This window comes from Molossus molossus, unplaced genomic scaffold (genome assembly GCF_014108415.1).
Source record: "Molossus molossus isolate mMolMol1 unplaced genomic scaffold, mMolMol1.p scaffold_m16_p_17, whole genome shotgun sequence".
NCBI lineage: Eukaryota > Metazoa > Chordata > Mammalia > Chiroptera > Molossidae > Molossus > Molossus molossus.
Genome location: NW_023425352.1, coordinates 26834935 through 26861469, shown reverse-complemented (window position 1 = coordinate 26861469; position 26535 = coordinate 26834935). Strand labels below are relative to the sequence as shown.

General features: G+C 44.4%; 1 protein-coding gene across 1 annotated transcript in view; it reads right to left on the bottom strand.

Annotated features, from left to right (window-relative positions):
* Nucleotides 1-24232, bottom strand: part of PIK3AP1 (phosphoinositide-3-kinase adaptor protein 1) — a 99552-nt gene extending 75320 nt beyond the window's left edge. The window contains exons 1-2 of the mRNA XM_036265108.1: nucleotides 24181-24232; nucleotides 18822-19238 (exon numbers count right to left, since the gene is read on the bottom strand). Of these exons, the coding sequence (XP_036121001.1) occupies nucleotides 18822-19238; nucleotides 24181-24214 (451 nt within the window). The 5' untranslated portion in view covers nucleotides 24215-24232. The remainder of the gene's footprint in view (nucleotides 1-18821; nucleotides 19239-24180) is intronic.
* Nucleotides 24233-26535: the final 2303 nt, after the last annotated feature.

The window sequence follows — 26535 nt, the reverse complement described above, 5'->3', positions numbered from 1 at the left end:
AAATGGGGCTGGAAACACAGTTTTTGAGGAGCCATTGAATGCAGTGGCTAATTAGAGTCTTGGGAGCAAAACTGAAGTTCCCATGAGTCACTGGAAAAGTAACTTATTGTTTCTGTGCCTCTTCTTCAGAACAGAGATAATAACAGTATTTATCTTATAGGTTAAGATGAAATGAGATTATCATTATAAAATGGTTAGCACAGCATTTAGCACTGTAAACATTCTACAAGTGGTAAAAGTTGAAGGAAAACAGTAAAAAGCAACACTGTCCAGGTTTTTACTTTGGGTTAGAAGAGACTTGAGGGATTCCTTCTTCAGTGTGGTTGGTAGATGTTTATTCAACTTCAACCTGAAGGCTTCCAATGACCAGGCCTCTGGCCACCTCCTGAGGCAGCCTCTCCATTGTTAAGGCATCACAGATGTTAACTCCTTCTGCTTGTTAGATACCACCACTGTCCATGAATCCTAATCTGCCCTTTGGAGCAACATCAAACCATACCATTCTTTTTTCCGCGAGAGTCCTTCAAGTGTTTGAAGGTAATGATCACGGCTTCCTTTGGTATTTTCTTCTTGAGGAAGACAATCAAGTATAGGGGATGAAACTCTGAGTTCAGAGTCAGGGGCTTGGGCTTTTGTCTCAAACCAGCCGGTATCTTAGGGCAAGTCACTTGATAGTGCTGAACCTCCGTTCCACTCTCGCTCCAAATTCTATGATTCTACAATTTCTTCTGTTATTTATTTCTTCTGTTCCTCAGGCACAGACATGTTTCCAGACCCCGCATTGTGGCGGTTGTCTTTTGCATTGGTTTGACAAGAACAGAACAGCAGTCCCCCTTTAGGAAAATTCTTGATCTCTCACTCTCAACAAGTAGTTTGGAATATGCCAAGTTTTTAAAAATCTCACACCCCAGGTTATCAACACGGGCCATTCATAGTCTACCAATCTCCTGGCCACAGTTAACTGACCTAGGGTTAGGCACCTTACCCAAGTTTAACTAATTAGACCAGAGAGAACAAGTATGAATTCCTCTCTGGAGTTGGAATTGGAAGGAATGAGGTGACAGCTCCCAGGTGCTCTAATCCACCTTTTTGGAGATGGCTTACCAGAGAATGACACCCACATGCAGGGAGACACAAAAAGGAGAGGTGGGGAGGTAATCTTGTGAAGTTCAAGTCCTTGACTTCAGGTTATCTCCGAGGACCAAGTACACTCTTACCCTTCCCAGAGTTTGGTTAATTCCCCTTTTGCCCAAGCTGGGGTCTCTCCTTACAAACAAACAAGTCCAGAGTAATACACTCACCTTTCGAAGCAGGCCTCAGATGGAGATAGCTCTGGTTTATCTGTTCCCACTCCCCCAACCTTCTGCCAACAGCTATTCCAGATGGGCAACTAGAGTCTGTGTATAACACAAAAAGGGCTGTCACTTCTTCTGGTCTGGCCGTGGTTCAGAAGGGCATTTCAAGACTCCACCTTAGGGCAGTCTTGCCACCTTGCGGATTCACACTGAGCATGTGGTCACCTCAAACCCCCAGCTCTTTTTCATGTTGGACATGGAAGCCAGGACTTTTCCTTTGCTAGGCTACAACTGTATAGTTCAGTTTGTTTTGTTTTGAGGGTTTGGGGGATGAAGTTTGGGTTCTAATTGCAAATAAACACTTAGCCTTGTTAAATGTTATATGTTGAATTGGGGTCAGTGTTCCAGCCTGTTGAGGTTGTTTTGACTCAAGATTCCATCATCAGTGACAAAGCTTCCCAACTAGTCCACCAAGTGCACTGGGTTTGAGACGTGCCAGGATAGTCTCTCCCCCACTGCTCTGCTTGGTGGAGTGAAGTTTAGGGCTCTGAACCCACGTTAGAAGCTTCCAACTCTGGCAGCCTTTTCTGTGTATTCTTATTTCAAGTCTCCATAGTTATGGTAACATAGGAAAGCTGAACTTTTTATAACATAAAAGTATTTACTAGCAAAATGCTCATTTTCAAAACTGGTCTCCACGTAAACATCTCTGCTTACTTAATCTTAGTCTATATTCTCATCCATCAAGTGACATTTGTATTGCTTGTTCTCTCTCAGATTTAGAATTTCTCCACAATAAAGTACTATAAAAGCAATGTAATTCAGTTTATGGAGGTAATTCTAGATTTTGCAAAAGATGGAGAATGTTATAAAGTTTATGAAATTGATATTGGAAAACTGAATCACAAGTAAAGCCACTGTGCATTGAAAAGGTCACCAACTGAACAGGAGAAAGTTCACAGGGACACTGCCCAATAATCAAAAGCCAATGATAGGAATACATAATGATTGGGAGGAGGCTTTGAGAGCTGTAAAAGTCAAATGTGTTGTAAACTATATTTCAAATACAGTCACTTTTAAAAAGTTAAAAGTGTGCCCGGCTGGTGTGGCTCAGTGGTTGAGCATCGACCCATGCACCGAGAGGTCACCGGTTTGATTCCCAGTCAGGGCACATGCCCCAGTTTTGGGCTCAATCTCCAGTAGGGGGCATGCAGGAGGCGGCCAATCGATGTTTCTATTTCTCTCTCCCTTTCCCCTCCTCTCTCTAAAATCAATAAAGAAAATAAAATTTTAAAAATAAATAAATAAAAAGTCAAAAGTGAACTAAGGAATGTTATATTGTAAAAGCATAAAATTGTATTAGAAAAATATGTACTCAGTTCTTTTTGTGTGTGTTTTTTTTTATCCTCACCCGAGGACATTTTTCCATTTTTTTGTTCAGATAGAGTGGGAGGGAGGGAGGGGGGGGGAGAGAGAGAGAGAGAGAGAGAAAGAAACATCAACGTGAAAGGGACACATCGAGTGGCTGCCACCCACACGACCAACCAGGACCGGGGACAAACTGCAACCGAGGTACGTGCCCTTAGCAGGAACCGAACCCGGGTCTCTCTGGACCGCAGGCCGATGCTCTAACCAGTGACCCAAACTGGCCAGGGCTACTAAGCTCTTTTTGCATAAAACCCAGAAACAGCTGATTCAGTCTTTGTGTGGTTTAAGAACTAGCATGCAGCTGAAATTATAATAAAAACTGTGTTAAGCCCTGGCCGGTTTGGTTCAGCGGTTAGAGCGTCGGCCTGCGGTCCTGAGAGACCCGGGTTCGGCTCCCGCTAAGGGCGCGTACCTCGGTTGCAGTTTGTCCCCGGCCCTGGTCGGTTGTGCAGGTGGCAGCCACTCGATGTGTTCCTTTCACATCGATGTTTCTCTCTCTCTCTCTCTGTTCCTCTCTCTCCCTCCCGCTCTACCTGAACAAAAAATGGAAAAATGTCCTCAGGTGAGGATACAAAAAAAAAACAACTGTGTTAATATGATCAAATAAATTTACTTTTTTAATTTGTAGTTTTACTTTTCAAAATGAAGTCCCAATAAAAATGTTTCCAGAATCTGTGTCTTTGGATTATGTGGGCATCCTACACTTGAGTTGTTACCATTGTTGCAACTTTTGTCCATTGTTCCTTGTCCTCAGAAAAGCCCCACTCCCTGCTTTGCCACGTGACAGGTCTTCAGCACTCTGAAGACAGTTTCTGTGGTTCCACCGAAACTTCTTTTCTCTACAACAAGCTTATTCCCTTCAATCATTTATCACTTTATAGCATTTGAAATTCCCCCACTCACTCCATTCAGTCATCCAACAATTTTCTGAAGGCAAACTACAAGTAAAGCTCTGTTCTAGGCACTGAGGATACAGCAGTGGGAAAAAAAAGTCACTACCTGAAGCTACCATTCTATCGAAGGGACAACAAATAAAAATAAGTGAGTGAATGGCTGGGTAGATGAATGGATGAGTGGGTGGGTGGATGGATGGATGGGTGGATGGATGGATGGGTGGGTGGATGGATGGATGGATAGCTGTGTATGCCTTCCACTGAACACTTCTTCAGGTAGGCTGACCAATGCAGGGTAGAGGAGGAGCATCCTCTGACACCAATACTTCTCTTCATAAACCTTCATGGGCATTTACTTTTTTTGGAGGTGACATTGCTCTGTCGACCATGTTTAACTTGCCTTCAACAAAATCCACCAGACTTTCCTATAAATGCTGCTCTTAAAATACATATCCCTTCATCCTGTTCTTGTACAACAGTTTGATAAGTTTTCTGATACCTGAGCAGGATTTTTATTGATCCTTATTAGTTTTCAACTTATCTTTAGCCCATCCTTCTAACAACCACACACTTAGATGAACTAGAATGTAAAACTTTCAAATTGTGGGAATATATTAATATACACACCTCTACATCACTGCTGTCTACAAACTTAAGGAAAAAGAAAAATATTCATTTTAAAATTGAATGCTTGCATAAAACTACTCTAAAATTTTAGACAGTCCAAATCACTACTCTGAGAAAATGACTGCCCTGCCGAAAGCCGTGGTTAATTGGGCTCTAAGTTACCATTAGGTAAGCACGGCATAACATTTGCCATAAGCACATGTCTTTTCTTCTCTTTTCCAAGATGGATGCTCAGGAAATTCATTCTTTCCTGACGGATGCTGTAAGGAACCATCAAAGGGCCCTTAGGATATCTCAAGTCCCTTTTATTAGTCAAAGAAAGGTCCCTAATTTCTTTTTCATAACACTGGACACTCCTGGCATTAAGTAATTAATTGGAATTCAGAATTCCTAGGTTATAGAAATCCTTCAACATCCCTTCTTCCAGGGTGTTCATATGATTAAAACTTGCTTGTACACTCCGAAAACAGATGACTAGCTGTTTATTGGCCCCCTCCCTCTAGGACACATAAACTCTGCGAAAGAGCAGGAACTGACTGCGACTTTCTCATCAAGTATCCCAAGGACTCTGCCGAGTGTCACCCCACTCCAGAGGCTCAATAAGTATGTGTTGAATATAAACGTAAATTAATAGTCTCATCTCTGCCACTAACTGTGTAACACTGGACAAGTTCTCTAACCCCTCTGGGTCCTGTTTTGTTCGTTTTAAACTAAATGGGTTGGGCCAGATGATCCTGAAGTTTCCTTTCCAAATGTTAACATTCTGCATTTCCACCTTGTAGACTAGTGGCTCCTGTCTCTGTTTTCGGAGTACAAGCAAGTTTTAATCACATGAACACCCTGGAAGAAGGGATGTTGAAGGATTTCTATAATCTAGGAATTCTGAATTCCAAGTGACTACAAAATAAAAATAAACACTTAGGCTGCCAAAATGACTGTATGATTATCTTGGCATTCCATCTCTCCTGAAAAACATTTAACACGAAAATCCATAATCACTGTCGGACACCTTCTCCGGCAACAAAGCAAGGCTTTGAGAAATGATCCTCAGAAAGTTTTATAGAATGAAAGAGGGATCTGTTTCCGAACGAGTGACAGGTTGGCTCCATTTGGAATGCTCAGTGCCACATCCTGCCACAGAAATGTCTCCCCACATTTTACATGCTCCAAAAAAAGAGTCAACTGCTATCACTGAGATGCTTCTACCTGCAAGCTTTAACTATAGCCACAGCCGCAAACATTAGCTGTATATGTAAAAGGAAGCTTATTTTAGTCCAGTTTAAAAGTAGAGCATTTTCATTTTATCATCAGCCTCCCCTCTATTTCCTGTGTTATCAGATGTTAGAGAGAGAGCCAGCGGTGTTTGTGAAACTGGCAATTTGTCAGACAAAACATGCATGTTCAACCAGCATTCTTTTAAGTAAGAACCTAGTAAGGATCTAGTCTCCTAAGAGTCATAGGGAAAATACACGCACAAGGCATAAACCCAGAAAAAAAAGGTACCAAGGAATTCCTGAACCGACTAAGCCAATTCTAGAGGTCTCCTTTGAACTCTACAGATTTCTTCAGTTCAATCCTCCCCTTCAAACAGAACACACCCGGTTTAACCTCTGCCCCTAATAGACTTACAGCCCCCCCACCACCACCACCAGGGAGCTAACAAGTCTAGTTGCTAATTAGCTTCTGTAATGGCATACCTAATTCTTTTGCAGGACAGGTTGTCCGATCTGGTGTATTTTAAGTATGGATATAGTAAAAAAGACACACTCTATAGACCCTGTCTTGCTCTAAATTAACTTGAAGAGTTTCAGTTTAGTCACATCCTGACTATGTGACCACAAGACAAACCTGCTCCGAGGGAACAGCCAACGATCCAAATACCAGTAGCACACGCCCTAGGAAGCTCACAGGAAAAATATCTTTTTCTCCAACTGGGACATTCAAAATGGGCTCAAGTGTAGGGAAAATGGACCGCAATCCATGGACATACCCACCCATGTAGTCATCTACCTACCCGCCATTCACTAGGTACCTATCACTTAGAAACATTGTCAGTAAAGATGAGCATTTAGCTTTATCTTAAAAAAAAAAAAATGGATTGATTGATTGATTGGAGATAGAGGTGGAAGACAGAGAGAGAAACATCGATTTGTTGTCCCACTTATTTATGCATTCATTGGTTGATTCTTGTACATGCCCTGACCTAGGATTGAACTTGCAACTTTGTGTGTCTGGATGACACTTGAACCAACTGAGCTACCTGTCCAGGGCAAGATCAGCATTTTCTTTAAAAACATAAACACGGTGAAATAGTTTCCAAATGTTTCCCCCACACACACACACAGAAAAGACCATTTTTTCCATTATTGATTTTGTTCATTTTTCTGTGTCTTGGGACACCAACTGACTGGTGTTTGTGTCTCAGTTTTACCAAACTGGCTAAATTAGGAAGTTCTCTGCTCTTAAGTCCATATGACAAGCCTACTGTGGTTTCAATAATGTCTCTAATGGGCAGATAACAAGTCATTTACAGCATTAATCATCCTATTTCCTTGGCCATTTCATACATATTCTCAGTCATGTGAATGGTACTGGAAACAAACTGAAAGCTGTCAAAACATCCTGTAATAATAGGGAAATTAACAGACCCACTCTGTCATGCATATTTGCCCCCATTTCCCCTGTCCCCGTTACCTCTCCATGAACCCACGCTCACAAATCTACATGTAGACCATAACAAACAGTATATATAAAATGTTAAATACATGCATTCTTTCCTCCTACACAGAGAATGGCACCATGGTATATTCTCTTAAGACTGAACTTGAGCTAATGTCCATAAACAGAAAGCTACTATTGTGTCATTTAAGCTCCTGTTTAAAATTCTGTTGTGAAAGATAACTTGCTATCTGAAATACACTGTATCTTAATGGGATTTTGAAACTACGAGATTGAGACCCAGCAATACAAGGTCAGATATGTAAAAATCATACATAGTTGAAATCACAAAACTTTGGGTCTGTAAAGGTTTGAGATGTTAACTTGTGCTCTTCCCAGCATTTTCAAAGAGGTAAAAACAGATCCAGAGTGGCCAAGTGACTTGCTCAAGGTGGCAAAACCAGTTAGTGCCAGCGTCCGTGAAATACTCACTCATATTCTCTTACTCTTTGTCATAAACACTGTAGTAACCTGAGAAGACAGCTGTCCCCTCTTTGCAGTCATAAGCCCACACCCAGCCGGTGATGGCACAGACTTAACAATAACACACATCAACACTACACCTTGCCCCCCGCCCCCACCCCCACCCCCTTCCCCGAGTAGCAGCCTAATGACACCAAGAGAAAGGCCAAGGAGTTCACACACCAGAACTTAACCTGAAGCCTGACCCATATAGATTAGCTGGGTGTGAGCCCAACTCCTTCCTCTAGATCCATAAAATACCCATGACACTATCATTTTTCTCTTTTATTTATTTATTTAAAATCCTCACCCGAGGATATTTTTCCACTTATTTTCAGATAGAGTGGGAGGGAGGGAGGGAAGGAGGGAGAGAGGGGAGGGAGAGAGAGAGAGAGAAACATCCATGTGAGAGACACACATGGACTGGTTGCCTCCCGCATGACCCTGACCAGTGCCGGGAACTGAACTGAAACCGAGGCACATGCCCTTGACTGGAATTGAACCGGAGACTCATTGGTCCGCAGACTGACGCTCTAACCACGGAGCCAAACCGGCCAGGGCTCATTTTTCTCTCTTTTTTTTTTTAATCCTCACCTGAGGACATTTTTCCATCTTTTGTTCAGGTAGAGTGGGAGGGAGAGATAGGAACAGAGAGAGAGAGAGAGAAACATCGACGTGAAAGGAACACATCGAGTGGCTGCCATCCGCAGGACCGGCCAGGGCCGGGGACAAACTGCAACCGAGGTACGTGCCCTTAGCGGGAACCGAACCCGGGTCTCTCAGTACCGCAAGCCGACGCTCTAACCGCTGAGCCAAACCGGCCAGGGCTCATTTTTCTCTTTTAAAATTCCTAACTGAAAGTAACACATGAACACAGTACAAAAATTAAAACAGTGGAGAAATGTCTAAAACAAAAATTTCAAAATGTCCTTCATTCACCCAAAAGCAATCCCTACCAACAATTTCTTGTATATTCTCTCAGGGAAAAAATTACACACACACACACAATTTTTAAAAGTTACATATCTAGGTGTGTGTGTGTGTGTGTGTGTGTGTGTGCTATGAGCACCCTGGTTTGACTGTCTTCACATAGATTGCCAGGAGCTCAGTCCCACTAATTCAGATGACACACTGGTCATTTCAAGGACAGAGAACTGTTGTTAATTAAAGCTAATTTTGTCTTAACTGACACTGTATTTCTGGACCTTGGGAACACAGCTAAACAGCTGCCAAAATATAGAAAGGGCCAAAGAAAGGGGAAGAACAGGGATGAAAAGCAGGAGGAGATTAGTGAGAAAAGGAAAGGAAAAGTCAAAGAAGTGTTGCATACAGGCCTGCACCTGGCAGATGCTCACTCAGTACTTTCTGAATGACTGACTGCCAAATGAATGAATGAATGAAGAAACCAGGATAGGTATATTTTTACACATGACATTTAATATATTACCTGATATGGCCCCAATTCTTTGAAAAGTAAGTATCCTTCTTGCTCTTCACTGTCTGGTATGGTAGCCACTAGAACACATGACAATTGAATATCTGAAATGTGTTCTCTAAGTGTAAAATATGCACTCGATTTCAAAGACTTGATATTTTTTAAAGGATGTAAAATATCTCATTAATAATTTTATATTGATTGTATGTTGAAATGAGAATATTTTAGATATATTGGGTTAGGTAAACCATATTTTTAAAATGAATACACCTGTTTCTTCTCTCTCTCTCTCTCTTTTTTTTTAAATCCTCACCCGAGGATATATTTTTACATTTGTCTTCAGATAGAGTGGGAGGGGGAGAGAGAGAGAGAGAAACATCGATATGAGAGAGACACATCGAGTGGTTGCCACCCACACGACCCCAATCAGGGCCGGGGACAAACCGCAACCGAGGTACATGCCCTTGGTTGGAACTGAACCCAGGTCTCTTTGGTCCGTGGACTAACGCTCTAACCACTGAACAAACTGGCCAGGGCTCTCTCTCTCTCTCTTATTTTTTTTTTTTTTTTATCCTCACCCGAGGACATTTTTCCATTTTTTGTTCAGGTAGAGTGGGAGGGAGAGAGAGGAACAGAGAGAGAGAGAGAGAAACATCAATGTGAAAGGAACACATCGAGTGGCTGCCACCCGTACGACCGACCAGGGCCGGGGACAAACTGCAACCGAGGTACGCGCCCTTAGTGGGAACCGAACCCGGGTCTCTCCAGACCGCAGGCCGACGCTCTAACCGCTGAGCCAAACCGGCCAGGGCTCTCTCTCTTATTGTAGCTACTAGAAAACTTTAAAGTTCATATATGGCTCACATTATGCATTTTTGAGTAGCATTGGCTTTGATTGTAGATACGATTATAGCAGTGACTATATCTGTCTCTCTGATCTATCCCAGCACCTAGCACAGGCCCTTGAAAAGAGTAAATGCCCAGTAAATATGTAACAGATGAAAGGCTGTCTGTGGTGTCTAGATAAGGCAATAACTAGGGCCTCGGACTACAAGGCAGGAGGCCCTGGCCCTGATCTTAGCTCTAATGTAAAAGCAGCTGTGTGCAGCCCGACTGGTGTGGTTGAGCATCAACATATGCACCAAGAGACTGCCGGTTCAATTCCCGGTCAGGGCACAGGCCCAGGTTGTGGGCTCAATCCCCAGTGGGGAGCATGCAGGAGGCAGCCAGTCGATGCTCTCTCTCATCGATGTTTCTATCTCTCTCTCTCCCTCTTTCTTCTTCTCTCCCAAAAAATCAATAAAGAATTCAAAAATAAAAGCAGCTGTGTGACCTTGGACGAATCATTGAACCTGGCTAAGCCTTGTTTTCCTCATCTTCAAATGGAAGATAATATCTGCTTTTTTAGGAAAATTGCATGGACCAAATGAAATAATGTCTATAAAAGGGCTCTGAAATGGGAAAATAGATGTCTGGTTCCGCCGAGGTTCCAGTATTCTCTTCTAGCAAGTGTCAGGAGAAGCCAGATGCAGAAAAAAAATACTGAAACAACAGTATAAGAAACAAACCGATTAAATTCCTATAGCTGATATTTTGATTCTGGCACGCGTACGAAAATTTAAATCAGGACGGGTACAAACTTCAGCATGCATCACCCCTCTTCAGTGCCTCTCATCAACTACAGCTGACAAAAGGACTTGCAGATACTTTACTTGAGGGACCACAGAAAGACTAACAAACCAGGAGGATAAGGCTGTCTGCATAGCGGATGAAGCAACGGGGTGGCCAATTTCATTACACCCCCGGGGCTCACAGCCTTGTGGGAAATTAATCCTGGGGGACTCTCAGGCCTCAGGAGGAAAGTTCCATGGGCACAAAAATCTATCGTGGGCATTCGTCCTTGTTAACTGTTGCAGGCTAGGGGAGTAGAGGTATTTTATTTTACAAGACAATCAGGGTACCTGGCAAGGGAAATCCAAAGAACACTTGGACAGACTGTAGCTTTTCAGTGACACCGGGAAGGATTTCACCATCTCAGCTGAGCATCTTCTTCCCCAAATCAAAGATCATTTCAAAAGGAAAGACTGTGTGCAGGCAGCATCCTTCAGCAGGAGGAAGCCTCGAGGAGCCGACTGCAGACTAACCCACAGCAGAAAAATAGCAGACCCAACAACCAAAGCCCGAGGCAGGAGGTCAGCAGAACATAAGTAGTCCATTTCAAGTGGCTCAAGGTTAGATTCTTCCCTCGGTCTCTGCAAGGCACCACGGATGCCCTAGAAGTCAATGACTTACCATCAGCGAGGCCACCACACCAAGGAGAGCAAGGAGGGTGCAGTGACTTCCCCTTTACTGTGAGGGTCTGACTCTCTTCCCCTCTTTAAGGGCTGCTGCCTATGACGTGGAAGCGAGCTGTGCTACAGCCAGGCTCTGAAACCTTGGGACCGGTGCCCTGTGACCTGCCCACAGGGTCTGAGCTGCTGCTGACTCATCCAGCCAGAACTCCATGGACAGGACAACAGGCAAGGAGCAGAGCCTAGCACATGGCTGCACAGCAGAACCAACTGTGGACTCTCTGAAATTCATATTCCTGCAACCAGCCCCCTGAGATTCTGGTTCAGTAGGTCTGGGGTGGGCCCCAGGTACCTGCATTTTAAACAAAGTGCAGCACAATGACAACGCCCAGCCTGACTTGGGAACCTGTCTAAAGAAGCTTCATTGTCCCTAATCCTTTCTCTTCCATGAGGTTTCTTCATCCTTCTTGTCTCCACGAGGAAGAAGAGAATGGGGAGAGGAGACTTAGAGGAAAACAAGGCCAAGTGGAGCACATTCTTGAGTCTGAAGGTCTTAGGTTCCGAAGTGAACTGCTCCCGCTCCCTACGCGTCATTTAAACTCTCTGACCCTCAGTTTCCTCTTCTGTGGAATGGTGGTAAAACCATCTACTCATTCGGGGTTGTGGGAACAAATGAACCTGCAGTGCCCAAGGCATTACTCAGAGTGACTGTTCTAAAAGCACTGATCTGATTATTAGCTCTCTCCATAAAGGGAAGGGCTACTCTCCACAGGAGGATCTTTGCAAGAGACACTGTAAAGGTGAATAATTGACTTAGGCACAAAGGGAAAGAAAAAAAAATAAAATAAACTGCAATAACAAGAAACTGTAGTCAGGGAGGCCATGGGCTCCGGCTACATGGGAAGGGTGGGGAGATGCACAGAGCAGGTGGGCAATCCTGCCTCTGGGAGGCTACAAAGATGTGGCTGGGGGGAAATCAACAGAGATTCACAAAGATTTGGGCACAAAGCTGCATAAAGATTTACTGCAACATTATCTATAAAAGAAAAAAATGGAAATAACCTAAAGGTATTTTTTAAAACATTATGATGGAAGTATATATTACTATTTCAATGAAAAAAAAAAGTTTCTTTTTAAATTTAGGGAGAGATTTTGGAATCTACAGATTAGCTGAAAGCATTTTATATATCCCAACTGTTTTTCTTTCAAACTCCAGTTTAACATTCAGATTAGAACATTAATATCAACAAAGGAAGGCCAGATGTGGGCATATCCCTCTAAATGCTTCCCATAGGAAAATAAGGCAAAATACATTATGATTTGGGGTATCGTCGGAACTTCTGAGGCACAAAGGGCATGAGAAAGGATGCAGGAGGCAAAGAGAAAATAGTTCCTATAAAGAAGCAGATAGGATTGCTAGTGTGAATAATATTAGGAGAATTAGGTGTAGAGCTTCCCTTCCCCCTCAACACACAGATACACGCAATGTGAGAACTTTTGAAATAAAACTCAATATCACCCACCAAGTCCTTTCCCACACAGGCTAACAGAATCTATTTTTGTATTCCAGAGAGATTTGCAGCAAAGAATAGAGTTCCAGTAAAGAGGAAATAATTTTTGTGCTGTAACTGGGTTTTTCTCACTTCCTTCTTTTAAAATAATCACCCAACAAGCCAAAAAAATGAAAATAATAGTACAGTCTTCTACACCCTGGATATACATCCCTACAGACATTTTGGAACAAAACTGCGTCTGTGAAAAGTTCTAGGTAATTTGTTTAGAAAACTTATAATGCTATATTACAGCACTGACTGGGGGCTGGAAGCAACCTTCCAAATCATCTGGTCCAACCCATCATTTCACAGATGAAGATTTTGAGAAATCAACTAGCTTCTCCAACACACTGGAGTCTCTAATTAAAACATCTGCTTGCTCTGGCTGGTTTGGCTCAGCGGCAGAGTGTCGGCCCTTGGACCAATGAGTCCTGGGTTTGATTCCACTCAAGGGCATGTACCTGGGTTGCGGTTCATCCCCAGCCACGGTTGGGGTCGTGCAGGAGGCAACCAGTCGATGTGTCCCTCTCACGTGGATGTTTCTCTCTCTCTCCCTTTGTTGTCTCTCCGATATTCTCTCTCATTAGTGTTTCTATCTCTCTCCTGCTCCCTTCCTCTCTCTCTAAAATCAATAAAGAAAAAAAAATTTTTTAAATAAATATACGTTTAAAAAATCTGCTCGATTTTAAGGTAGCTGATAAATTTGGAGAGAGGGGGTGGAAAATGAAACCTCTAAAACATTTTTTAGTGGAACAGTAATTATGATCAATGGGCCTAAATGAAGAAGCAATAAGGATTGTGATGAAAGAATACCCCCACTCCAATATCAAGACCACGTGCATATGGAAAACTAAGAGATTACAAGTTGCCAGCGCTAACTCCCGGAATGTGAGTAGGGGCACAGGAAGGGAACGCAGGAGCTCTACACTGAAATCACTGGCCTAAGTATCAACACTGGCCTAATTTTATACCTAAAGTGATGGGTGTCCAGGAGTCGCCTTGATGTAATGATACTTCCATTTCCAGAGAAGTAAGAAAATGGTCCATGCACAACAGAAGTACATGACCAATGACCTGACAAAAGAAGGGTGGCTTAGACCCTTGCTCGATGTGGATCCCTGACCAGCAGCATCAGCATCACCTGGTTGCTTGTTAGAAATGCAGAATCTCGGGCCCCACCCAGACCTACAGAGTCAGAATATGCAGAGTTTGTGACCCCCAGGGCCTCCTGAACACAGTAAAGTTTGAGAAACACTTATTTAGATAATGCAGCAGCAAGAGAAAGTATAATTGACAACCTGTAACTACAGTTAACCCACATTTCTGGAATAATTACCTCCATTACCAGCTCTACTCCCTAAAGTTTTTGATCTTTGAGCCTTACTTTAACATTTTAAATGGTCTAAAATTTAGCCTAAATTTTAAACAGTCTCAGTGAATATTCATTAAGTAGTCATATCTTTTCACAAACTATCTTAAAGTTAAGAAAAAATTATAAATATAAATATTCTGAGAGTTTCACCACCTCCAAAGGCCACCCACTCCAACTTTGCATGCTCTGATTGATACTAAGCTTTCCTGAAAATTGTCTTCCCATAGCTTTCAACAGCCCTACAATCAGTAACCCCATGATTATTGTCCCTACCATTAGTTTATCCCCATTACCAATTTTTCATTACATTTCCCACTGGGACTTTTTTTTAAACGCACAAAGTCGAAGAAACAAGTTTCATGTATTTATTTCTCATTGGCCTAGGGAAGCTTATAGCAGTGGGGTGTGTGAAATTTTTATTTTTTGCTTTTATTTTGAGGTGCCTTAGGAAAACCTTACATGTACAAGAGGAATATTTAAATTATCACAAATTATAGAGAATGTTACCAAGGACACAAATCTACCAGACACGCAATGTAGGGATAGTGCTGTCCTTGAACATTCTTTTAGCCTGAAACTTCCTGGGAGCCAGAGCAGGTATGAGATAGGGCAAGGTGGTGCTTTGAAAATCTCTGGGCTCTCTGGCCTAGGGCAGTTGTACACTATTAGCCCTGGAAAGTGTCAAGTCTAATTCTATCTCTTACAGAGAAGGAAAGTGAAACCCAAAGAAGCTGTGACTTGCCTAATATTGTTGGCAGCAGAGCCAGGTAATGGAGTGTTCAAAAGTCTTTTTGCTACACTGCTAGACTCTGAGTCTTACATTTGTTAAGAAAGATTATCTAGCATAAAAAATCAGAGCCCTGGCCAGTTTGGCTCAGCGGTTGAGAGTCGGCCTGCGGACCAGAGAGTCCCGGGTTCGGTTCCTGCTAGGGGCACATACTACAAACAAAACAAAAAAACAAACACACATAAAAAATCAGAGCTAAGCATACAACTGGGTCGACCAAGGGCAATGGCTATGAACACCCCAAAAGCAAACCCAAGCCATCCGGTTACACACAAAGAGCTCAAACCCCCAAATTCACAACCTAAAACCAGATGATAAAGTTATACTGAAGCCATGAGACATCTATCCTCCTCCTCTCTTTCTTAGAATTCCATTTGTTCCTATGTATCCACTGATTCTGAGCTGCAGAGATTTCCCACTGAACAGCTTATTTTAATTTCCCATTAAATAATCTTTCTGATGAAAGGCTATTCGCTCTCAGAACAGAAACACCACTGTGAAACACTTCATTCTTTCTGAAACACTTGAAACTAAAGGTTCACAGCATACTGAGCCAGAGTTGTTAGTAAACAGTAAAACAATATAGGTGATCCATTTACCCAGGCATCTAAACAATGGATGCATCTAAACGATATTCTGGTATATATGCTGCCAAAGCAAGCACTCCAAACTATATTTTAAAAATCCTTTTCACCATCTATTTTTTTTAAATAACACCAGTGTTCCCAGCCAGTGTGGCTCAGTGGTTGAGCATCGACCCATGCACCAAGAGGTCACCAGTTCGATTCCCAGTCAGGGCACATGCCCAGGTTTCCAGTTCACTCTGATTGATGTTGATGTTTATCTTTCACTGATGTTTCTATCTCTCTCTCCCTCTCCCTTTCTCTCTCTCTAAAATCATTAAAAACATATTTTTAAAGAAAACACCAGTATAATGTTTTAAAGAAACATGTGTTAGAGCGTACAGCACGAGGTGCCAGGACAGTGACAATGTGTCCATGGGGCTCTGAATGAGGGGTTGGTGGGTCCCAGTGGCCAGCCCACAAGATCATAATGAGCCGCTGCAGTGACATGAGCTCATCCACAGAAACAACCAGTTGTGTCTCAGCTCTTTGTAAATTCAGGCAGATCACAACTCCCTCAAAGCAATGAAGTGCAATCAAGCAAGTATGAATTGCGTGCTTTTTCTATCACCGTGTCCTTCTTAAGTAAAAATGAGCAAACCTAACCCTGGCCAGTTTGGCTCATCAGTTAGAGTGTCAGCCTACAGACCAAAGGGTCTTGGGTTCAATTCCCAGTCAAGGGCATGGTGTACCTGGGTTGCAGGTTCAATCCCTGACCCGGGTTGGGGTTGTACAGGAGGCAACCAATTGATGCGTCTCTCTCACATTGATGTCTCTCTTTCTCTCTTTTCCTTCCCTTCTTCCCTTTCACTCTGTCAATGGAAAAATATCCTTGGGTGAGGATTAACAAACAAACAAACAAACGCAAACACAGGGAAAATGACTAATCCGGTCCCAAGCATTTCAGGTGAGAGCTTTAGGCTAACACTAGTTATTTATATTACAAAATGAACTGGGATCCCACTATGTTCTGTGATCTGCTTATATTTATTGGTTGAAAGCAGCATGTTCCTGATATAAAAGCATCTAGGAAGCTATATTAGCTTTTTTCCCCCCTTATAAAATGTGTTTTTTTATCTTTATTGTCTGTCGAGGGTATTGCAGATGTCCCCTCACTTCCCCCTTTCACCTAGCCCCTGACCCACCCCAGGCCTTCACCACTCTATTGTCTGTGTCCATGGTTAATGCATATATGCATGTAAATTCTTTGGTTAATCTCTTCCTGCCCCACCCTCCCATACTAGCCTTTTAAGGTCACTAAAAATTTGTAAATTCTTGATTCAGTTCATTAAATGAGACAGGGATGGATGAACCAAATTAATACCCAAATCCCACCAGGGACAACTGAACATAGTTACATCACTTTATAATTTTCCAGGCTTCTTTGTTGGCATCAAGTAAGTAAGATCCTAAATGGCAAGAGAACAGAAGAAAGCACACAGCCCACAGTGAGGCAAAAATGGAAAACAAAAAGAGGAAGAAAGGCTGTGACATGTATCCATCCAAGAGCACATCTTCCGTTAGTGTTAATCAGAGTGTATGTCATACTTCCTGCGGCCACTGAAGTCATTAGCCCTCCCTGGCAGAGAGAGTTGGAATTTTCCCCCTTTAAAAGGAAAACAGGGCTAAAAACAAAACCTAGACTGGCGGGAAACAGAGGGGTGCTTCTCTATAAATATGTGACCTAAAAGTGATACCTTTTTGGGAGAATATATTTACCAATGATACATCAGATAAGGGGTTAATATCCAAAATATATAGAGTACTCATACAACTCAACAAAAGGAAGACGAACAATACAACTAAAAAATGAGCAGAGGACCTGAATAGACACTTCTCCAAACAGGACACGCAAATGGCCAAGAGACATATGAAAAATATGCTCAACATCTCTCATTATCAGAGTGGCTACCATCAACAAATCCTCAAACAACAAGTGCTGGCAAGAGTGTGGAGAAAAGGGGACTCTAGTACACTGCTGGTGAGAGTGTGGAGAAAAGGGGACTCTAGTACACTGCTGGTGGGAATGCAGACTGGTGCAGCCACTATGGAAAACAGTATGGTGTTTCCTCAAAAAATTAAAAATGGAACTGCCATTTGACCCAGTGATTCCACTTCTAAAAATATATCCTAATAAGCCTGAAACACCAATAAGAAAGAGTGTATGTAACCCCATGTTCATAGCAGTGCTATTTACAATAGCTAAGATCTGGAAACAGCCCAAGTGTCCATCAGTAGACGAATGGATGAAAAAGCTGTGATACATATACACAATGGAGTACTATGCAGTATAAGAAGAAAGATCTCTTACCCTTTGAGATGACATGGAGGGACCTGGAAAGTATTATCTGAGCGAAATAAGTCAGTCAGAGAAAGACAAGTACTACATGATCTCACTTATTTATGGAATATTGTGAACAAAATAAGCTGTCACTCAAAACAGATCCAGAGACATGTTAGTAGAGAAGAGACTAACTAACCTCAGTGTGAAGGAGGGTGGGGGAAGGGAAGAGATAAACCAAAGAACTTACATGCATATATGCATAACCAATGGACACAGACAACAGTTTGGGGAAAGCATGAGGGGGGTGGGAGCGGGGAGGAGGGGGGTCAATGGGGGATAAAAGAGGAGACATCTGTAGTACTTTCAACAATATTTTTAAAATGTGAAAAAAAAGTGATTCCTTTTCAACAAAAACCTACGGTCATGTGATGGTAAATGGAAGTGGCTTGCACGCAGGAAGGCTGGCAGTCTTGTTCCTCACACCCTCACCCAACTAAGTCTCAGCCCCCCACCCCCACTGCCCTCTACTAGACTGGAACCTGTGTCCTGCCCCTTCCAAGGTGTAGAAAATTCTAAAAAGGCTTTTGTCCTAGTATAGAACCCAAGGGAAAGTGTTGCCTTTCTGTCCTGTGGTCCAAGAGACCTCTCCTATTCCTAGCCCATCCCAGGAACAGGCTGCTCTACACCAATAAATATAACTGGGGCTCTCAGCATAGTGAGGCCCACGTTCATTTTGTAATATAGATGACGTGTGTTAATGTGACAATGTCTCTCCCGAAATGCCTAGGACCTGGGTTAGTCTTTATTTTTTTAAATCCTCACCTGAGGATATGTTTTATTGATTTGAGAGAGAGAGAGAGAAAAAGCGCGAGAGAAACATCGATGTAAGAGAGAAACATTGATAGGCTGCCTCCTATACACACCCTGACTGAGAATTGAACTTGCAACCTTTTTGGTGTATGGGACAACACTGCAACCAACCAAGGCACCTGGCCACAGCAGGGTTAGCCATTTCTCTAGGGCTGGCTCACCTTTACATCAGGAGACCCTTACCTTCAGTAATAGCCTTCTTCACAGCTGCCATGTAAGTCTCAGGCTCGTCGTCACAGGTGAGCTCCTGCCAGTCTGCCCATTCTGGAAAGAGGTCCAGGAACTCCTTGCTGTCCTGCACCCCGCAGAGCAGCCGGACCATGCGGTGTGGAGGATGGAAGGCCCTCTGCAGCAGGGGCAGCAGGGCCGGCTGGCTGACGTGCCGCACCAGCTCTGCAGACAGCAGCACCACAATGCAGCGTGTGCTGAGGAAGAAGGTCAGGTCCTCGGCCGAGAAGGAGGTCTGGGGGCCCAGCCTGTAAGTCAGCGTCTTCTGGCTGCGGAGCCGCCAACTGGACCTGAAAAGGTCCTGGAGGTACTGGCACCATTCCTCAGCATCCGGGCTATAGATGAGGAGAATGTCACACCCTCGGAACACCCCTGAGCAAGAACAAGGCACAGAATATATTAATAAGCCTGCTCCTTCAAAGGCTGCCCAAGACTTGCAAGATACACCATCTAGAGGAGGAGCGGGGCACCCAGCATACCTGTCTGATCTCCTTCCCCACTTACAGTTAGTGTTACAACTATACCAGACTCTTTGTCTTTGCCTAAACACATGCTACTTCAGATGTTTGCATTAGCTATTGCTTCTGCTGGCATAGTCTTTCCCCCATGCCTGGTAAAATATATTTAAAAAAAAAAGAAGAAGGCGGCAGCCTGGCTGGTGTGTCTCAGTGGTTGAGTATCAACCCATGCACCAAGAGGGCGCCAGTTCAATTCCCGGTCAGGACACATGCCCAGGTTGTGGGCCAAATCCCCAGTGGACAGCATGCAGGAGGCGGTCAATCAATGTTCTCACTCATTGGTGTTTCTATCTCTCTCTCCCTCTCTAAAATCAATAAAGAAAAAAAGAGAAGACAGTATAGCTCTTGGAGCACTGAGCAACTCAGCAGGAAACCAGTTACTACACTGTCCTGACCATGTGGCCATGAGCCATTTATGCCACTTTTATGAGTGACCCAAAAGCAAAACAGCATTTTTAAGATTGACAAGTTCAGGCCACTGAGGAGGTACTCAGTTCACCCTGCATCCTGCCTCACCACTCCCTGCTTCTCTGTTAACAGACATCACAAAACCTGTTCATTAAAGACCCCTAGTCATCAAGGAAAGTTTAAATGTTAATAATAGCGAAAACTGAGTGTGGAGTATCTGGGAACTCTCTACTACCTTCAGGTTTTCTATAAATCTAAAACTTCTAAAATAAGAGTTTAAATATGCAATTGAAATAAAAAGCAGGGATTGTCCTCTTCTATATGGAAAACATATTTAAAAATCTCATTCCAGGGTTTCTAGTGTTAAATTTGACACACACACCCCCTTTGAGCAAAAGTACTTGAGAAGGAAGTGGTTACTGCCTCAGACCAGTTAATATCACAACTTACTGGTCACCACCAACTTGTAGTGTGACTTCAATACATATACTAAATCTATGCAAACTTTGCCTCAATGTAAATGAGAACAACGAAATCTATCACCTTCCTGGATTTTGCTCTGCTGCTGAAACTGAAAGCTGAGGAAATTGCAAAAAAAAAATACTAAGTCCAAAGTGAAAGTTCAAGTCCCTCCATAACATACTAAGCAATGTTAAAGGACTAAATGCTTTGTTAGCAACTCTCTCTCCTATAAAGGACACCCCTTTCTTCAAGTATAATTCCCTTCCTGTCATACATTGTTTCTTTAATGTGCCAAATCAGTTTTCTCGTTTTTAGTTATTTGTTTATTCCAGTAAATGAAATACATGAACCAACAAGGAGTCCATAAAAGCTAGACAGAAAAGAGGAAGAGTCATGTAGAGTTGAAAGAACAGGTTCTGCTGGAGAAAGAAAAAGGAAGAGAGGACAGTAGCGCAGGGGCTGGCTGGTGGCCAGGGGGATGATGGTGAATAAGAAACACCCTGACTGAAAGAGAGGTTCCTCTGAATGATTCAGAATCCACCTGAGAAGAGAACAAGGAGGAAGTACTTCTCAAACTACCTAGCCCAGACCATTTCTTTAATCTGTGCATGCATGATGCTGGCCACAATTCATCTGTCCTGGAGCCCCGTGTTTGAATCTGCACCATACTGAAAAGGGATGTGAAGGTGACCGGGACAGGGAGAGATCTGGAAACAGTTCATATGAGGAGTTTCCAGACTGTGAAGATTTCTAATTCAGAGACTTGTTAGGAGTGCTGAGGGATCTCAAGGATTAGATGGAAGTTAAGATCATGAAAAATTAAACGTCCCTTCAAGCCCTATTTTCCTATAAGTACAAGGAGGGTAGAAGGATCTGGAGATAAGAGAAGCCTTAGAGAGCAGAGAGCAGGGCCAGAAAGAGAGGTGTGAGCTTTCTTCAAAGGTGTGAGGCTGACACCTGGAGAAAACAATTCTAGTCTTCACCAACTATACCTGACCACTTAGGGAAGTTACCTATGGCCTCTTTCTCCTCTCTCTCCAGTGCAAACACAAGAGATACCATCAGAGGCCTAGGGAATATTCCAGGAAGGCTGATTCCACTCCATTTTATTTTGCTTCTCAAGTTCTTTCAAGGACAGGGAGCCAAGATTTCCCTGATTTCAACAAGCAAATAAACCTTTCAAAAACAAAAGACTAAGGATTACCCTTCGGTATAAGGCAATTTAAGGAGACCACATGATTCAGCCATAAAAAGGAATGAGGGACTGATGATGCATGTTAAACCTGGGTGAACCTTGATATTACTCTGCTACATGAAGGAGCCAGTCACAAAGACCACCCTCTACATGATCCCACTTATATGAAAGTCAAGAGTAGGGAAATCTATGGAGACAGAAAAAAGAACTTAGGGGTAGGGAGAAGGAGGGAATAAGAAGTGACAGCTGATGCCCTGGCCACTTTGGCTCAGCGGTTGGAGCGTCAGCCTGCAGACCAGGGAGAGTCCCCGGGTCGATTCCCGCTAGGGGCATGTACCAAAAAAAAAAAAAGTGACAGATGCAGTTTCTTTTTGAGGTGATGAAATGTTCTGAAATTGACTGTGGTAATGGTTGTACCTGTGTGTGAAGATACTAAAAACCACTGAATTGTACACTTTAAATGAGCGGATTGTACTGTATGTGAATTATATCTCAATAAAGTTGTTAAAAAGAAGGAGAAGGAAAACAAAAATGGGGAGGAGAAGAAGGAGGAGAAAGAGGGGCAGGGGGAGGGGGGGGTAGAGGAGAGGGAGAGGAAGACCACATGCAAGAGTGGCCTGGATGACTCCAGAGCTTACAGCATCTTAGCAAGAGATATTCTCACCACTGTGACCTGCCACTGTGCGTCACTATATCTCTAGACCTCAGGAAGCCCCAGGGACCCCAGAGACCCAACTCCATTTGCAGCACCTGCAGTGGTGTCTCACCACAGAGGATGCTGGCAGTTCTAACTATTACAGACAGTCATGGAAGCCACTACAGAGCCCAGAAGCCCCAGGTTTGGCCACTGGATTTGAGCCCCATCTGAATGGGAACACATCCTCTAGCCCTCTAAGCCCTTCAGCCACTTGAATGATGCACACGGGACACTAAAGGAGGGCTTCTCCTGCCTCCTCTGCCCAACCCCCGCCCTCACAGGGGTTTCTGTTTCCCAGGCCTAAGAGCCCAGGGCCTGTTCCAAGCCATAGAAGGAGGTGGGAACTTCACTCCATCTCCTTCTTCTCCCCAGTCACCCACCTACTCTGGCCACCGGCTCCTTAAATACACCACATACACCCTCTTACTGTTCTACCTGGAGCACTCTCCCCCCAAATGTGTCCCCCACACATACAGATACACACACACTTCAGGTCTTTTCCCAAATGACCCTTTCTCGTGAAGACTAACCCCCTTTACCTTTCCTACTGTTTTTCCATGCACTTCTCATATCATGTCTCTTCCTTATTAAGTGTACTGCCTGCCTTCCCCCACTACTTCATAAGCTGCATGGGGACATCGCTTATATCTGTTTCGTTTACTGGATATATACTTGACACCTAGAACAGTATCTAGAAACAGCAGACATGCAATAAGTATTTGTTGTATGAATGAATTCCCTCTAAATAACTCTGCTTCAGCTTTCAAATGGAATATGTGGACTATGAACCTACTATTACCAGGGGTTCCTTATTCACAACATAGCTTTCTCTAAACTTCAGAGCCTACCTAGGGAGCCATGAGGCTAAGGTTAGCTACCTTTCCACTCCCCTTAAATAGGAGACCTATATCACCGAATCTAATAGAACTGTCACTATTGGCCTTTTCACCCCTGCTTCCAAAGCACCATGAGAAGGCTAGACCTCAGGGGGTCTAGCATCTGCGCACATCCTCCAAGAACAGTACCTTCTCCTAGTCAACTAGATTTTTTATTTTTCAAGAGGGTTTTACTTCCTGTTTTCACGTTATCTCCACTAAAACATCATAAGATGAGTAGGGAAAACACAAGTAAATCCACTTGCAAACATGGTAACTATAATATTCTCATCTAGTAACTCTTTGTTTACTTATGCTTTTCTTCACAAGACTAAAGTCCTCAAGAGCAGAGGCCAGGCATGTCTTGGTTCCCCCTGAGAACATACTTATCCCTCAATGTACATAGTTAGCGCTCATAAGTTGGCTCTATTATCATCGTTGTTATATGGTTCTTCCTAATTCTCAGTGAGCGACTTGCCAAGTGTACACACCCCATGAACCAAGAAGTGAACCCAAAGATTAATCATCCTCCTGGAACCTTTTGACGGATCGATGTTCAGTGGCCACCACCTCTCCCCCATTCCCCAAAGTTCTGCAAAGAACATAGGAAAAGTAAGGCTAAAGGAATGGTGTTCCTAGATTCCTACTGAAATTTCAGAAGAAAAACAAAGCTTAGGATGGATGGGTAGAGAAGGCAGGCTCAGGAAGGTGGCCCAAGAGCCTACTGAGATCTCCCAGTGCCAGCCTAGGACTGCCTGAGCGCCCCCTATCTGTCCGAGAAGCGTTGGCCGGCACAGACAAATCGACTTTCTGCCTTCTTTCAACTTGGACTCGGTTCAGAGTTGGAAGAACAGGGGAAGGACCCTCAGAAGTTCCGAGGGCTAGTGACTGAGGGAGGAAAGAAGCCTTAGAAGACGGGGACAGAGGAGGGTCGGGTAGGATCCGCAACAGGCTGTGAAGGGAGCAGTGGAAAAGGGGGGGCAGGAGGTTTGCGACAGGGAACCGGGAAAGGATCAGAAAGAACACAGACCCCGCACCGCAGAGGCCGACAGAGCTGGGAACGGGACGGCCTCGGGGGCCGCCGAGGGCAGGAGAGCGCGGGGAGGGAAGGGGCGCGCCAGCGGGGAGCTCCAGAGGGCCGGGCGCCCTGCCTACGCACCTGAGGCGGCCATGCCGCGGGGCGCCACTCGCATCCCCGCCTCGCTGCGTGCGCGGGGCTGGTGCCCGGAGCCGGCCGGCAGCGTCCCTGGGCGCGGGGCCGAAGGGCGCCGGCTCCGCGCAGCCCAGCCGCGGCTCTGACGCTTCCTCCCCGCGGGCAGCGGAGACTCGCCGCGAGGGCGTGTCCACAGGGCCCGCCCCGCCTGCGCCTGCGGGGTCAGCCGCCGCACCTGCACCCCAGGCGGTTGCGGAGGGGAAGTGAGAACTGCCGGCCGGGCCGCCGGCCAGCTCCCTGCGTGGCCTCCGCTCCCACGTCGTTCGGATCGGGAAGAGGCTGGGGGCTTTGCGCCACGTGCGCCCACTCCCCGCGGAACCATCCTGGTCTTATCTCCACCGAAGGTGGAGAAGGTGTCGGGAGGGAAGAGAGGACGAGTGTTGCGCTGCCTGCCAGACCCCTGTGACCCCCCTGTGACCTGGAGGGGTGGGGGTGGGGGTTATGAGCACAGATGGTCAAGCCCTCTCCCCATCCCCTGGGCTTTCTCCCTGAGCCGCTGCCCCAGCAGGAAAGAGGAGGGGGCAGGAAGGGGAAGAGGCACCTTCCCTGGCACCTGGCCCTGGGTGCTCGGCGTTGCCCTTGATTACCCTCCAGTGACCTTTCAGTAAGTTCTTGAATTTGGTCTCTCTCTCTCTCTTTTTTTTTATCCTCGCCTGAGGACATTTTTCCTTTTTTTTGTTCAGATAGAGAGGAAGAGGGAGAGAGAGAGAGAGAAACATCGATGTGAAAGGGACACATTGAGTGGCTGCCTCCCGCACAACCCAAGCAGGGCCGGGGACAAACTGCAACCCAGGTACGTGCCCTTAGCGGGAACCAAACCCCGGTCTCTCAGGACCACAGGCCAACGCTCTAACCGCTGAGCCAAACCGGCCAGGGCTGAATTTGGTCTCTTGATGGCAAATGAATATTAATGATCATCTCGTATGATGAGTGTATGATATAGTTATCTTTTTGTCTTTGATGCATTTGGGGTACCACCCATCACTGTCTTCATGTTAGAGCTGAAGAAACAAGCCAAATACTGTATATTGCTCAGACTCCCACAGGGAGAAAATGCTCCCTAGGTTCCATAAGGGACCTGAGTCCAGAGCTAGAGCTCTTGTTTAACTCTTGCACTCACCTGTCGGCTCCTAGTCCTCCTCCCTTGCTGGCTCCTGTAATTGAGCTGAGTAGCACTGTCCCTTTGGATCCTCGACAACACAGGGTCCAGAGGATGGATCCAGAGAGCAGAGATGAGAGAAAGATAGAGTTAGAGCAAACTGGAAATAAATTAAATGGCTTTAGGAATGTAAATGCCAAGGTTGAGACCAAGAATTCATTTTCTACTGCTGTCATAACAAATTACCACAAACCTAGTGGTCTAAAAGAACACAAATGTATTGTCCTACTGTTCTGTATTTCAGAAGTCCAACATGAGTGGCACTGGGCTAAAATCAAGGGTCAGCGGTGTTGGGTTCCTTTCTGAAGGCTCTAGAGGAGAATCCTCTTCCTTGTCTTTTTCAACCTCTAGAGACTACAAACATTGGCTCATGGCCGCCTTCAGCTTCAAAGCCAGCAACATAACATCTCTCTGACCCTAATTCCTGACGTCACTTCTCTCTCTGACTCACATCTGCGTCCCTCTTCCACTTTTTTTTTTTAAATCATCACCTGAGGATATTTTTTCCATTAATTTCTAGGGTGGAAGGGGGGATGGAGAGAAATATCAATGTGAAAGAGACACATCAATTGGTTGTCTCCTGCACACACCCCGACCAGGCCCGAGGATCGAACCTACAACCCAGGTACATGCCTTTGACCAGAATCAAACCCAAGACCCCTCAGTCTTTGGGCCAGTGCTCTAACCACTGAGCACACCGGCCCAGGCCCTCTTCCACTTATAAGGATTCTGGCGATTACATTGTTCCCACCCAGAGAGTACAGGAAAATCTCTCTATTTTAAGGTCAGCCGAGTAGCAACTTAATACCATCCGTGACTTTAATTCTCTTTTGCCATTTAGCAACATATTCACCGGTTCTAGGGGTTAGTACGTGGACATCTTTGGTGTGGGGGCAAGAACATTATTCTGCCTCCCACAGGCCTGGAATTCCAAAAGAGGAGATGAGCTTGCTACCTGTTATACCTTACACCTATGTTCAGGACTTCTCTGCCCTCCAGACCACGTTAGATACACACACACACACACACACACACACACACCCCTCATGCGCTGTCACAGCCCTGTACTGTTCTTTAGTAAAAATTATATATTTTTGTGCAATTACTTATTTAAATTTGTGTCTCCTCCATTCAATCCTAAG